Source organism: Protopterus annectens, chromosome 7.part0 (genome assembly GCF_019279795.1).
Source record: "Protopterus annectens isolate FY-2018-M chromosome 7.part0, PAN1.0, whole genome shotgun sequence".
Taxonomy (NCBI): domain Eukaryota; kingdom Metazoa; phylum Chordata; order Ceratodontiformes; family Protopteridae; genus Protopterus; species Protopterus annectens.
Window position 1 is genome coordinate 1,051,337,458 of NC_056739.1, and position 16,331 is coordinate 1,051,353,788.

The following is a 16,331-nucleotide window of genomic DNA, read 5'->3' on the forward strand; positions in this document are numbered from 1 at the left end:
GCATGAAGTAGTTATTGTGAGACAGGATAGAAAATCCAGCACGAGAATTTCGTACCTAACAAAATGGAAGAGATTCTCAATCTGGTACCTAGCTAGAGACAAGGATCCAGATTCAGCTAAGTGTATCTTGATGTTCTTCGTGTTTCACTGTTGCCATCATCCCTTGTGGGTTATCCTTGCTGTGATAGTCCACGGCCAGCCCGATTACCAGAGTCAGTCTTTTTCTGTGTTGGCTGTTGTAGCCTGTAGTCTGACATCAGGTCGTCAGAGCTATAAAGCAAGGCAGCCGATGCTATTAAATCAATCTTTCTTGCCGTGGAGCCCGTAGCAGAAGCAGTTCGCAAGTGTGCTGGTCGGTCGCTACCAGAGTTTGAATTACAGCTGAAAACATCTAAAGCTAAGTACCCCATTGGGGATCCTTTTTTCTTGCACTAACCGATGTCCGAAAAAGTTAAGTTGTCTCGCCTGTGAAGAGCAAATCCCACACTGAGACTTCCATTCATACTGCGTCACTTGTTTAGGCCCAGAGCACAATGTCCTCTTTTGCTGGTTCTGTGCCCTCTTTAACACGAGAACCATTCGCCATAGAGCTCTTATTGTCGACAGGTATTTTCGTCTTCACATTCCAAAATGGCGTCTGTCAGCCAACAATCCATGGACATTCCGAAAAAACGCAGAGATAAAGATAGAGAACAGACCACACAAGGCTAAGCCTTTTGATGACTCTACCGCTTAAGCAGGTCGTCCGTTCTCCTGAATTCAGTGAGGCGCTTTTGCAGCCCCTGATGCCCGATTCGATATCTATGCAGGCCTCTACCAACTCCCTTTGAGTCTAGTAAGTCGCAGAAATCTTTTTCGTCTTCCAAGCTTTTGGCTGTCTCTGCCTCAGTTGGGTCCGGAGCTATGACGCAGACACCAGCTTCCGAGGAGGTCTCTCACACGACCGAATCTAGACAAAAAAAGACGTCTTCTCATCTGACTATCGTTTCTCTCAGACCGATGGATACTTTTAGGCCTAGAAGCCAGGCCACTCCTAGAAAATCTGCCCACCATCTTGCTCCTGTGCCACCACCCCAAGCACAAATGCTTAAAATGGCTGAGGATCTCATCTCCCTTATCAGGGGTAGTCAGGCCACTACTTCTAAAAGGAAAAGGCACCCTTCTCTTGAAATTGACAGAACAGGATTCTGAGGAATCTGATTATTCAGATTTTGAAGAGGAACAACAACATCTTACTGCTTATGAGGATTCAGATGCAGAGGAATCCATTCCTTGTGCATCCCCACCAGAAGACCTTTCCTTTGGGAAAGCCCTTCACACTCTCAAGGAACATTTCCAGTGGGAATCTCAGGATTTCCCCCAGTCTAAGAAAAGACTAAGAGAGTTTCTGGACCTGCCCCAGCACAGACCCCTGGCCATTCCCCCTATTTTATAAGTGGTGGATGATGTTTTCCATGAATCCAGCTTAACCCCTGATGCCCTCCCACCTGCTCCCAGTAAACCGGACAGGTATTAAAGAGTACCGGATTCTCACAAATACCTGTACAGAAATCCTGCTGCAGACCCAGAGATCATTGTACAGGGACCTAAAGGAGCTAAGACTAGTTCTGCCAAGAATCCTAATCCTTCTGACAAGATAGGGTAAAAAATATACACCTCTGCAACCTTGGCTATCAGAGCACTCAACTGTCAGTTCCATATGTTAAAATATCAACAACCCACTTTGGAACTATTAAAACAAAAGAATTCAACCTTTCCTAACTGTGCCAGTTTGAAACAGTTAGCAGATTTACTGCACTCTACTTGCCAAGTGGCCAAACACACACTACACTGTGGATATGACAACCTAGAAGCCTCAAGCAGGGCAGCAGTGTCAGGATCTGTTATTAGTAGACATGCATGGTTGAAGGAACAACCTCTCCCTGATCATGTCAAGTCTAAATTAATTGATGCACCCCTGGACAAGGGCCACTTGTTTGGAGTAAAAGCAGAAGAGGTGCTTAAAAAGATGGAAGACAAAGCAAAATCTATGCAAACAGTAAAAGATTTCTTTCAGGTTCAACCTCCCAGGTTCAGCAAGAACTTTCCCTCTAAACAAACACTGGTCCTTCCCTGCACCTAGCAGACAGGGCCAAAGTAAGTCCCGCAGGGACAGACCACCCAGGCCCCTATCCCAGGCGCAGCAGACAACCAAACAGTGGACCAGTTCCACCCCAAAGGCAGGGAGTTCTAAGCCATCCTTCTATGGCAAACATTCTCAGTGACTCCCCCCCCCCCCCGCCCTCCTTTCACTCACCAAAATCTAGGAGGAAGGCTGTCCCTCTGCAAGGAAAATTGGCTTTCTGTAACAAAGGACCAATGGGCCTTAAATATAATTTTTTCAGGGATACAAATTCCCTTTCAACAAACTCCCAATTCCAAGAGGGTACCCAGACTTACCTCCAAATCAGTGGGCAGAGGCAATGAAACAGGTCCAAACTCTCATATCCCAGGGGGCAGTAGAACCTGTCCCCTCAGACCAAACAGGTAAAGGCTTTTATTCCAGAATATTCCTTGTTCCCAGAAAAGAGGGCACTTGGCACCCCATCCTGGATCTATCCATTCTGAACACCTCCCTGGTGGTCCCCAAATTCAAAATGCTAACTTTGCAGCAGCTGCTGCCTATGCTGACAAAAAATGCCTGGCTAGTGACCTTAGACTTAAAAGATGCCTAGCTCCACATCCCCATAAGGGAATCCTCCAGGAAATTCCTGCACTTCAGAGCAGGCTCATAACACTTTCAGTTTTTTGCGCTACCCTTTGACTTATCTACTCCACCCAGAATATTCATCAAATGCTTAGCCACGGCCATAGCATTTTGCAGACAGAGAAATTTACAGATTTACCCTTATCTGGATGACTGCCTCATTCAGGCAGACTGCAAAGAAAAGCTGCTCCTGGACCATATCTTTGTCAAAACCCTCCTAACTTCCCTAGGGTTCACCATCAACGAAAATAAATCAAAGCAAACACCCTCTAGGAAGATCATTTTTTTGGGAACACTGCTGGACACAGCATCCCAAATGGCCTTCCTGTCCCCAGAAAAGCAGAGCTTCCTGCCTCTCTACTTTACCCAGCTGGCTTCCAAAAGTCACCTCACTGCAAGGAAATTCCTGCAAGCCTTGGGGTACATGGCATCTTGCAGCCTTCTAATTCCTCTGGCCAGGCTTCACATGAAGAAACTTCAGTGGTATCTAAAAAACCTTTGGTGTCAGCACTCTCACCCTCTAGAGACCTCACTCCCTCTGATCCCCTGTATAAGGGCAGAGTTTCTCTGTTGGACAGGGGCCTGTGCCAGAAGCAAGGGTCTTCCCTTAATTCTCCACGCTACCTGGCAGACCATCACCACCGATGCCTCAGACAGTGCTTTGGGCACTCACCTACCAGGCAGGTGCTCCCAAGGTCGTTGGGATGCCCAGCACCTCCCCTTGCATATCAATCAGAAGGAAATGATGACAGTACAAAAGGCTGTGACATCCTTCAAAGCCCATCTCAAGCCAGGGGTTCTCCTTATCAAAACAGACAACACCATAGTAATGTGGTATATCAGCAAACAGGTTGGGACCCAATCTTACCCTCTGTGCAGGCTAGCCATGAACCTCTGGCTGACATCCTTCTCCATGGAATTACACCTTATTGCCCAATACCTACCAGAGATCAACGACACCCTGGCAGACCACCTAAGCAGAAACTTACTGGACCCCCCCATGAATGGCAGCGCCACAGAAAAATCTTTTTGCAAATCATTCAGGAGTGAGGAACTCCGGAGGTGGATCTCTTTGCTTCGCACCTCAACTACCAGCTGAAAAAATTCTGTACCAGTGAGTATCACCACCTAGCGTGGATGGTGGATGCCTTGACCTTCCCCTGGAACTCCCTCTTTGTGTACGCATTCCATCCTCTGACTTTTATTCCCAAGGTACTGATCAGACTAAGGGAGGAGAGACCAAAGGCCATCCTCATTGCTCTAGATTGGCCCAGACAGCATTGGTACCCCTTACTGCGCAGCCTGACATTACAGCCTCCGAGGCAGCTTCCCCTGATCTCAGACCTCTTGACCCTGGTTGGGGGGGATGCTGCACCCAGACTTGCAGACTTTCAAACTATCAGCACTGGCTAATACTTTAAAAGCAGACATGGGGCCTCTGTTAAGCAAACGGGTCCTAGAAATTATCACAGAGGCCAGAAGGCCCAACACCAGAAAATCTTATGCAGGGAAATGGAAAAGATTCTGCTCCTGGAGCCAGTCCAGAGGGGGCCAGTACCTCACAACCTTCCATCCCTCTTATCCTGGACTACCTAGCCGAGCTACTCAATAGTGCCCTCTCCTTCTCTTCTATTAAAATCCATACCTCAGCCATTTCAGCTCATTGTGATACAGACCAGCCCCTCTTCTCACACCCTTTTTTTAAACAATTCCTCAAAGGGGCTTCTAATATCAGACCTCCCAGAAGGCCACCCACACCAGCCTGGGACTCGAATTATGTTTTAGAAAAACTAACCTTACCACCATTTGAACCTGCTGCTTCAGAAGAATTGAGATACCTCTCCTGGAAGACTGCTTTCCTACTAGCTATCACCTCAGCCAGAAGGGTTTCAGAACTTCAGGCACTCATGGCCATTGAGCCCTTCATCATTCTCCATGCAGACAGGGTCTCCCTGAGGACTAAGCCCTCCTTTATGCCCAAGGTGGTATCTGATGTGACCCTCAACCAGGCCATACATCTACCCACTTTCTTTCCTTCCCAACCCTCAAAACAAGGGGAAAAGAATTCTGCACTAACTCGACGTGCACAGACAGCTCAGATACTATTTATACTAAAAACTATTTTATACTAAAAACAGACCAGCTTCTTGTCAGCTTTGCCCTAGAGGGAGAGGGGAAGTCCATTTCCAAGGAAACCATTTCCAAATGGATATCACACTGTATCCATTTCTGCTACAAGCTACATGGGAAACCTCCCCCTAAGTCTGTTCGTACCCATTCCACTAGGGCAGCCTCCACTTCCACAGCATTCCTCAGAGGAGTTCCCACCAGGACATATTGGAAGCTGCCACCTGGACCTCTGTCCATACCTTTAGAAAGCATTACCACTTACCTCTTTTCTCTAAGGCTAGGACAGGGTTTGCCTCTGCAGTTCTGCAAGGCATGCTGACCCATGCCTAGGTCTCTAACTAATCCTTCCACCCCTCTACTCAGCTTTGGGAATCCTCCCACAAGTGATGACTGCAACAGTGAAACACGAAGAACATAGTACAGTTGTGTACACTTACCATAAATGTAGATGTTCAAGTGTATTCACTGTTGCAGTCCTGGTTTCCTTCCCCCTTGTATCCTCTTTCCTTTAGGGGTACACAAGCTTCTCATGGTGGCTTTTAGCCACCAGGACCACTATACCATATCTCCTTGTGCTTCTGACAGGTTAGGGGAAGAAAAACTGATGTAATGACGCAGAAAAACATTGACTCTGGTATTCGGGCCGGCCGAGGGCTGGCACAGCAGGGATAACCCACAAGTGTTGACTGCAACAGTGAATACACTCGAACATCTACATTTATGGTAAGTGTACACAACTGTACTTTCTCAACTGTCTGTCAGACCTTTACAAAAGGTGATTAACTGAATGAGTATTTCACCTCAGACCACCTAAAAGGGACATTACTTCCCCATTGCACCTTAATATATGTTTTGGGAAAATTCACTGTAGCACCCTATCAGCCAACTACTGCCACACCTTCGCGTGTGCTAGAAGAATCTATGAATCACAAGCCTTAATATGGGGGAAAAAAGCACCTTTTTGATTTTTCCCAAAGACAGGGTCACTCTTCATACTAAACTTACAAGTCTAATGTGATGACAGAACTCTTTAAATCAGATTTTTTCACCTCCCTTTGTTCTTCCCAAGGCCCCAGAACAAAGCTGAAAGAATGTTTTTCATATTGATCATCGCTACATTAGTGTAAGCTATATGGACTGAATCCTGCCAAGGATATGGCAGCCGTCCAGCTTCAGGATTCTTTCCATGCACCCAAACTGGCAGTTGGAGCTAAGTTGACTTAAAAGACAAGTTCCCCCAAGAGCTTTACTGCCACTGAAGAGTACGCTACTGAGGCTTTTAAGGATCAGTGGTTGGCTTGTGCTGTTCCTGTGATGGGCGGAGAAGTTCCATTTGAGGGAAAAAACATCCATTATTATTTTTTGTTTATTACTATTTTCCTTTTCTGGAAAGTTATTTTAAAGCTGGGAGTTTGTGTTTTAATGGACTGTCATGAGACTGTACTGCTCTTTTAAATGGGAACTCTCTCTTTTCCTGTTATTTAGAAATTGTTTATAGTAACTGTAAACAATTTTTGCTGTGGAGAAATTATTTTACTTTATGGGGCTAGCATAGTGTTCTAAGATGCTCTTTACTGTTTTCCTTTTTTTTCCCTGCATTTGCTGCTTGCTTTCCCTGTGACAGAGGCACCATTTTTGGCTTGACCATGGGAACAGTCTGTTTAGTCCTCCTTCCATCCACAAAAACAAAAAGTTAAGCAAACAACCATTGGCACTGTAGCAGGATAGCAGCTTGCCTCAGTTACAGGTGGGTGACTGTGCTGTGGCCATTAACTGCAACTAAGACTACTCATCTTTTGCACTGGTTCCCTCTGCTGTAGCACCTACAGTCATTACTGACTTGGGGTTAGCCACATCCTTTGTGGCTGTTGGGATCCCTTCAGTGAGCAAGGTTATAGCCACTCTTGTCAATCCTGGGAGAGGGAACAGGGAAGACTTCCATATTTTATCAGAATGTTGTACTCATACCTAGGAAAGCTGCTGCCATTAATAACACTTTTAATCCCAGCTTTCCTGTAAAAAAAAAAAACAGAAAACTAAGCATTTGTATAGTTCTCTTCAAATTTCCTTAGACAGGAGTAGTTTGCTGGGTCTGGCTTAGGGTTTAATTCAGGCATTTGATCAATCTTGTAAAGCAGTCTCTTGTTAAAAAAGAGATATATACTTCCTTTACTGAACAGAATGAAGATTCTGAATCTGGACAGGAGGAAGTAGGGAGAGATACAAGGTTTGCCTTTCAGATTTCTGATTCAGACTCAGAGGAGAGCTCAGTTTCTGACTCTCCCTGTGTGTGTGTGTGTGTGGGGGGGGGGGGGGTTCTCTTTCTCTGAGACAATTTCTAGGATGTGCCAGTGTTTTCAGTAGGAGAGTACTAAGGTTTTGCAGTTCCTCAGAAAATAATATGAGCTGTTACAGAAGGAATTTCCAGAACCTGCATATATTCCCCCCAGTTTTCTCAGCTTTGGAGGATTTGTACGTCAACTGCCTGCGGCTTTCCTGAGAAGTTCAGCAGCCCCCTTTGCTGGTCTTGCCTACTGGATTTCCCAGTATTTCTGTCAAATATGTATTTATATATGACTTGTTAGCAGTAAAGTCAGTTGTCTTCAGTTCTCTTGTTCTGCAGTTGGATGTTTGCTTAGTGCATGGGGGGGTAGCTGACCGGTATAAGAACCCAAGTATTCATGTGTATTCAGAACATGACATCACACATGAGTCTTACCTGCTGTACATCTGTCCTCCAGGCTCAAGAAATTAATAGAAAAAAATGTCTAATGTTTATTAGTGGAGTGGATAAACACAGGTATAAGGCCTTCATGAAGGATCCTCTCCATACATCAGTTAATACAGCAGAAATGTATGCGTTATTTTCTGGGATTTCTTCTGTTTGTATACCTTATAGATTTGCTTTCTAAAGTTAGGTATTTGGAAACTGCATTGAGTCAGTAGTGTTAAGTCTTGTCACACATTTGAGAATAATTTTCTGTGGTTTCTCTTGAGACAAATCACCTGAGTCATTATGAACATTTGGTTTTCTTTACTGATTGTGTTGAATTCAGTATTAAGATACTGGCATTCATTACACAGTCGTGAAACTTTCTGTACTTTAAGAGAAATCAAGTTTAATGGATACTCAACCCAGTGCTCCTCAGCCAGGCTTACTTCTTAATATCCTTAGGGTACAAAGCCACTGCGTTGATATAAAGCGATCTTTTAAGTATTCCATTTATTTAAATCTGCACATATGATTCTTCAAGACATGTTCGTATTTTAGTAATTGGGTTTTGTGACTTTTTCTTTCAGTAACCCCAGCATATGTTCCTCCTCTAGCCAGTTTTGATTCTGAAGTTACAGAAGCCATCCCAGCTATGAATCCTGCAGTCCAAACAAAAAAGGGAAAGAAAGGTAACAATGTTTTTTTTTTCATATTTATGGTTACTTCATGAAACAAGCCACATAGCAACTGAATTTGGACTGATATCGAGCTCTGTGATGCAGAAACTTGGAACCCTGTTGTTGTTAAGCACTCAAACTCTTGTCTTCTTTGGCATGGACACTGGAGTAGCTGGCCTAGGTAGGGTTGAGAGTGAATAACTCAAATGTCGAAAGTGAATAGTCTCACCTTCTGTAGAGAGAGAGAGAAAGTTTAGATGTTATGTAGTCCTATCTCACCATAATTCTTGCTGGATGGGTTTGGAGCCGATATTCGGCTCCGACTCGGCCGATACTAAAGCTCAAGAACTTTTATTGGCTTGAGGCTAACCCCTGTCCCATGGTGCCTCACGGCACTTCCCCAGATCTCGTCTGCCACGAAAGCTTCGAGGTTGTCTCCTTACTGGCTCTTTGGCTAAGTAATAGATTTATTTACTAAATCTTGTCTTTTTCTCAACCTTTCCTCTTAAAATTACATTCTTTATTACTGTTATCTTTTGTACGACTGTTCTGGGAGTTTGACCCTTGTTTTTCCCCTTAGGATTGTACGGCCCGTCTAACTTAGAGGGCTGTAGTTGCCTGTTTAAGTTAGAGGGCCTTTCCTCCCTTGTGTGTGTGATATAAAAAAAAAAAAAAAAAAGTTTATAGACTCTTCTTCTTCTTCTTTCTATCACTAACTTAGTTGTTACCTTAGTAGTTAGAATTGTTATTGTTGCCTTATCTAGCTAGACTATAGGTCTTCTTGTACGATGTCTAACGAGAAAGATAGAGACCATAAGGACCATTGCCCTTTGGGGTTTAAAAAATGTGACAGATGCTCCCAAACGTTAGTACCAGGGTCTTGAATGAGAGAAAACGCAAACTTATTGATGGGGGGGGGGGGGTCTTATGACCAGTTCCTTCCAGGAACAGCTGGAACTTGGTCAGGCAGCTCCTAAGAATTTGAACCGTAAATATTCTGCCGTAGTTTTGGAGCCGTCGAAAAAGACTAATGCATCGGAGCCAAGGAGTTCTGGCTCCAATTCAGCTTCTTCCACATTGGTACCGTCTGTCTCCTCGGTGCCGAGGCAACCTTCTGTACCGAGACAGTTACTTGATATTGACCCTGTGTCACCTACTCTGAGATCTCCTATTTTGGAGAGGAGGAGATCTCCTTCTGTCTCCACCAGATCTTCCAGGACACTTTCAGATGAGGACATCAAGCGGGAGGTGAAGAGGTGGCTTCCTGATCCAGCTTTGGCAAAGAAATTGGCCACGCCGGACTCAAAGGCTTTGGAGCTGACTCCTTTACAATCTTCTGCTCCTCCTCAGACTGCTTCGCTCTCGGAGCCAATCACTTCAGGTTCTTCAGTCTTACATCTGTCGGTTCCGAGGACCCTCACTGTTTCCTCTGAGCTAATTACTCTGTCCTCAGTGACTCAGTCTGGAGCAGAGGGATCAGGGAGCCGAAGCTCTTGAGTCAACTCTGAGCGGGACAGTCACCCTGGGTTTTCTTCAGAACCAACCTTTTCTCTTGGTGCCTTGGCTTGACTCAGCTCGGCTCCCACATCTGCTTCGAAGCTGTTCCCCCTTGCTCGGAGCTGACCAGCCATCTCCTTGGAGTGGAGGTCTTCAGATGGGGTGGGGGGGCTTTTGAAGCAATAGAGAAGGCTTTATCTTCTGCAAAAGCTACACCTTTGGAACCTGTGTCCCACCAGCAGCAGGCAGCAACCTCTTCCCCCCTGCCACCCCCACAGAGTAGGGAACCAGAGACCCAAGCAGCCCCTATTGGAGGTGCCCCCTCTTCTGAGACCTCCCCAGATTATCCCACTGGAGAGCTCCCCCGGAAAAGACTGTGCAAGAGCATGTTGACCTTGGCGCACAAGGATAGAGTCTTGTCCCTGGTTCTGATGAGTTGATGCTTGGTGGTAGCAGTGAGGAGCTAGTCATCTAGGTATGGAAACACCTGGAATCCTTGACATCTCAGGTGAGCAGATTTTTGGAGTTGAGTAAATGAAGTTTGAATTTTTCCTTAAATTGGGATGGGTGAGTAATGGCACAAATGTCTCTAGGAAATTTGTTCCAGGCTTGTGCAGTGGAGTGCTTGCACTTGTATATGTATATAAATAAAATATACAGTATAGATCTATCCTATTCAGACATTCTAATCTTATTTAGTCAGCCTTCGTAGCAGGTCTACAGTTACCCATATCTTAGTGTCTCAGAATCATCAAATTTTATATATATCACCATATATTTATTCTATAGTCATTTCCTGTAACCACCGTTTACACTAAATCATCTTAGAAAGTCCAGTCCTAATCTTAAGCCATTAGTTATATTTCACTGCTCCACTATCTGACTTCTTAAAAACCCTCTTTCATTCTACAGACAAACATGCCAGACCTATTGCCTTAAAAACACGTAATTCAGAAAAAGCATCTCCTTTTCTGCTTATACTCTCCTATATATCTCATCCTTACCAAAATCTTCCATCATCCTAGCTTTATCTTTATAATCTGTGACTCCATATTACATGTATGTTTTTCTTAATCATCCTCTCCAACTCGGTATAATGTCCACCAGATCCATGATAGTCCCAGATACAGATGCACACTTTGCAACAGAATGCTGTCAAGAATTAACAGGTACAGCTCATGATTTGGTATGTTTCACATTTTCACAGCTCCAAAATGCTATCATCCACTATCCGCCAGTCTATAAAATGCCCCTACTTCTATCTAAAATATCAAGTCTACCTATTGAAGGAACCAAAATAGAGGACACAAGGCATATATTATAAAACTTCCTTGACTTTATTACCTGGAGTAGACAAGTAACATCAGATTACAACGTTCTCTTTAATGCAGCTTTCCTTTTCAGTCTTGAAGTAAGAAGCAAAATAGCACAGCTGACTTTTAACAGCCTTCACTACATCTCCATGGTTGTGAGGGGTAAAGCTTTAACCACAACCCAGATGACCAGAGTTTGATTTGTGACTCGGGTGCTGGAGGAGTAGGGCAGGGGATTGAGTATGAGCAGCATACATCAGTTTGTTTAACCGAGGGAGGGACATTGAGAGGGATGCACACCTTCATAGTTGATCACTGGTAGAAACTGGGGACCCATGCAGGGTACGTGTTGCTTGCAGTTGGGGGTGGGGGATTGGCTTACATGTGGAAAAAACACTACAAAGTACATTGCATGCCATCAACTTGGACACTGTGCATGTGCTTAGGGGAGGGGTTAGGCTTTAGTGGAGAAAAATACTCTTTTGGTAGCAAGAGGCCCTTATGATGGATGCCTGAATCTCTTCACCAGCTATGCACAATGTCTGGAATGTGTCAGGCAGTGAACAGGACAGTTCAGAAAACCTGCTGGTGGTTCAGGAGAGGCACTGGAAGCAGCTGATGGTTAACTGTGCAAGAGTCAAAAATTCAGTATAAAAAGCCTAGGACATCTATTTTTTCTTGTTGATAGAATATTAGAGTACTCGCATATGCTGATATCTTATCATAAGGCTTCTTATAGCTTCTGCTGCCCTTACTAGAAAATCAAAATCTAAACCGTCTGTATTTGAAGTACTGAATATTGTAAAAGAGAACTGAAAGTGGGTGGGGTCTTAAAGGGAAGGAGCGAATTACAAAGAAATGGAATTTGTGGACACAATACATGCAGAAAAATGATCAGGAGGGGGTAGTGAATTTTAAGGGAAGGCAGGAAATGAGTAATTATGTGATGTTAGACTGAATGTCAGGTATAAAGAAAGAAAACATGTATGTAATGTATAATGAATGTAAATGAAAAAAAATATTAATATAGTTTGGTTTTCATTTCTATCAAAGTATGCTTGCCTGTATCTCAAGTCATAATTTATTAAAAGTGATTTAAAAAAGCTTCTGCTACCCTCTTAGACCTGTAGGAAAATAGCTGTTCTTTACCTAATTTTAAGCACTTCTAAAAGGATATAGCCATTTCTACAATTTACTAGCACCTTATAAAAAGCATGCATACCCTGGTTTAAATTCATGCATAATAATTTCTGGTACTCTTCAGGTGAACGTTATACTTAATATATTGGTAAAACACCCATATTCTATTCTTAAGTACCATCCACATATCGAAATACATCTGTCTCTCATACAGTAAATCAGATTTAAATGTAAAGCATCAATATGGGTTCATGTTCTACGGTTATCTGTTTATCAGCAGAAAAATTTCATGTGAAATGTTGACATACCTCAATACCTTACTCTTGTAATACTTGTCTTTGGATCATCAAATACTAACATTAATTTACTGTCATTTCTGCAGACATTTTTGTGGCAAATTGCTATACAAACTTTTTTAAAATTGTTGATAAGCAGGCATCCAATAAAGTCTCATGTTCTTTGATTAACATGCACTGTGTTCAGTTACCTTGCCGTCACTGCTAATTTTAAGTTGTTCAGAATGAACTTTGACCTGCTCTTCTGAAAATATTCACAGACATGGCCCTGTTGTGATGAAACATATCCAGAATTTGAATGCTTTCTGCGATGTATACTATATGGCCAGTCACCATAAACATCCTAGATTTACAGCTATTGATATAATGTTAACAAAACATTACTGTTTTGTCAGTGAGTATATTTCTTCCAAGTTTAACTACTCAAAGTGTAGTAAACCTGTACATGACTATCACTATTCTGATTTCTAAAAAATACTGTACTTTAAACAGTATTTAACATGGCAAAGGTAAACAGTGATATCTCCCCATGCAGACTGTGGTATGTTGTAGCTGGCATTGACTGACATTGAAAACTGCTGTTGCAACTGGTGTCAGACATCAAACTGGCAAGGCATAATGTCCTCCAGCTGTCAGACATTTTACTATTTTTGTCATTGTCTAGTCACCTTATCCACAATAATCCTTATTTTTTTTATCCAATATCTTTTTAAGTATTTTTCTTATATAGAATGCAAAATAGAAAGAGTAAAAAGTCATAAAACATATGAAACGGTTCATGTTACATAGTGCTTAACATTTAGCAAGTTATTTAAACTGGGTATTACACATTTCTACTACAGAAATACAAACAAGCTAAGATTACACTTTGGATTACATCCATCATAATCTTTCTCCTTACAGACACTGACATAAATTATAAAATGACTGACGGTTTGAGATTGCATTTCAGACTCCAGTGGTGGCATGATTATTCATCAGAAAAAAAATCCAGATATATACTTGAGAATTGTAACTACTTAAATGGAGTAGTTGCATGATTGATTATTTTTTATTTTCAAACCAGCCATTACTTCTCCTTTAAAACAAGTTTTAAACATATATATCTATTAAACCTTAATTGACTTCAGCTGTGAGATACTGAAATATGACTGAGCGTCATTTCAGATTTCTGTAACAGCCTGTTCAACTAGCATTGTTGGCACTGTAGTGATTAAGCAGGGAGAGATGGGAGTGAGGTGCTGTTGATGGCATGCTTATCCTGGGAAATGGTGGCAGAATGGCTTTCTGCACTAGTGATGACAGCAAGAATGTAGATGCATTGCCAGCAGCCCCTTGGACATGAGGTTGAGCATGCATAAAAGTGCTTGCTGACATACTAAAGTCAGTGACTGCAATGCTTGGAAATTGCTGATGAGCATAGACAGTGCAACCTGTAGGACCTGCAAATTATTCAGCTGTCTAACACCTGACTCTGGAATATAAGGCTATCACCCTAGTGGGTGAACAAATTAGTTAATTGGAAGCAACTGCCTGATTCTGAGAACTAGCAAAAAATAAATAAAATAAAGAGATTGTCATATTTCTAAATAAGTGCCATAGTTTTAAAATACATATCTAATAAATCATACTATTGAGATTTATTTTTACCATTACAATTAAGGCTGCTTCTAATGCAGAATAACTGAAGATCTGTGGGTCCTATTTCAGAAAGTCACTGTTATTGTAAATAGCAGCCTATATCATTGAATGTAAAGATTTATGACTAATCACAGCTATAAAGAGGTCACAGTCCCTTTTAGATTTTGTATGCTAAAGGCCTTAATTCAGACACCTATTCAAAACACTACAGTTTTCTTTCGCATTCAGTAAAAATGGTTGCATCACTTAAACATGATATGAAGTCCATTCTGCTAAAGAGCATGTAATTGGGACACTTTATTTAAAACACTGTTTTCAACTACAACTAGTAAAAAGGTAGAAATCCTGAATGTATCAGTTAAATATGATATTCAGTCTGTCTAAATCAGCCTTACACATATTAAAATGTTGATACCCATACTCACGGTGTACCTCCCACTACTGTAAGGCAAAAGTTGGTCAAGCCAGGAATGAATTTGCAGATGTCCATCCATTCATCCAGGTTATTTATGAAGGATGTGAGGATGTCATTTAAAATGTATAAGGGTAGTCTATTCCAGAGACTGGGTAAACACTGGATAATGCAGCTGTCCTTCTAGTCTAGTTTGGAACAAAACCAGTTTTCAGCAGAGGCCCAGGGAGAAACTCCAGAAGCGTGTCTTTGTAACGTGGGGGGAAACTGGAGCACCCAGAGAAAACCCACACAAACACAGGAGAGACATGCAGACTCCGCACAGAAGGCACCCCAGCCGAGAATCAAACTGGAGAATTTCTTGCTGTGAGGCGACAACGCCACCGCTGTACCACTGCCCCTTCTGACACTGCCTAGATGCCACTAAAGTAGAAATTCAGAGAATCTGAATGAAAATCAACCAGAAAAGGTGAAGTGAAGAGAAAACACTGTCTAGGAAGAATATTGCAAGCTGTTCCGCAAAAAGCAGTTTAAGCTTCAGCTTTGGTACAAAAGATGGCTTGCAGCAATTAGAGGAAAAAATAAATGTGCCTAGAGGTGATTGAAATAAATGAAACGCTGAAGGAATATATCAAATGAAATAATAAAAGGTTGGAAAAAATTAACGCTTTAACTAGGTGTTCAAATGATCAGATATAATTGCAAAAATCAGAGGTTAAAATGAAGAAAAGGCTGGCTGAGTATGAGACTTCTCAAGAAGAGCGGTTTCAAACAATGGTAGAGTTAAAAGATGGAACACACAAAGAAAACTTGAGAATCTGATGTCTCTTCCATCCATTTCTCAATGGATGGGTCTTTGGATCAGACCTCTGATTCGTCTTCGGCCACAAAAGACTTTCAATCCAAAGTTCAGGCTCCTCCTCCTTACCATAACTCCATGCAAATCCCAGCATTAACTCAGATCACGTTTGCCACTTGTTTAAGACAGACTCTGATCTTCTTGCTGAGGTGTGGGTTAAAACTTGTACAACTTTTTTTCTTTGTTGCCTTTTTTCCCTATACCACATTCTTTGGTTATTCATTTCTTACTAAGTACCCTTCCTCCCCTGTCATAGTTACGTTATGTAGGTGTTTTATAAGGATTTCTATTTTTCTTCATTCTACTATGCACCTCAATGCCATTTTCCTTCCTTACTGCCTTATTGTCTGTTTCTGTGTTAGTGAAATTCTCAGTTATGACTGAGAAATCCCTTGGGTTTTAAAACATGTGTTTCGTGTGACCACAAAATACCCAGCTTGGATGCACACTCAAAATGTGTATGATGCTTCACCGCAACATTCTTGGGTGAAATGTGCCATATGCACAGCCTTTGGTACTAGGGCATTAGTAGAGAAGATAAACGTATTATCAAAGGACTTCTCCCTGCACCTTGCTGGAGAATCGTCCAAATCTCAGCATGCATTGATACTGAAGCCTCCCCTTCTTCTGAAAAGTCTACAGACAATTTTCAAGGAGCAAAGTCTATTGGCCTAAGGAGAACACTAAGTAGTCAAGAAATACCTCTCCAGATCAGTTTTCATACTCTCTTGCTTCCTCTACTCTGGCTCCTAAATCTTTCAAGTGTTTCAGAGCCAATCCTCATCAGATCCAAGACTCCTCCTCCCTGAGCGACATTTTTCACCAGAGCAAATTTCTCCTCCTCCAATCGCCCTTTCTTCAGAAGAGGGTTAGTCTTTGGTCATCAAGCATCCTTCCACCACTTCCT

At 42.4% G+C, this 16,331-nt stretch overlaps 1 protein-coding gene across 3 annotated transcripts in view; it reads left to right on the top strand.

Annotated features, from left to right (window-relative positions):
* FANCD2 (FA complementation group D2) overlaps positions 1 to 16,331 on the top strand; it is a 1,694,389-nt gene that overhangs the window by 968,731 nt on the left and 709,327 nt on the right. For all 3 annotated transcript variants that reach the window (XM_044077594.1, XM_044077597.1, XM_044077595.1), the window contains exon 27: positions 8,177 to 8,278. In XM_044077594.1, coding sequence (XP_043933529.1) covers positions 8,177 to 8,278 — 102 coding nt within the window. The remainder of the gene's footprint in view (positions 1 to 8,176; positions 8,279 to 16,331) is intronic.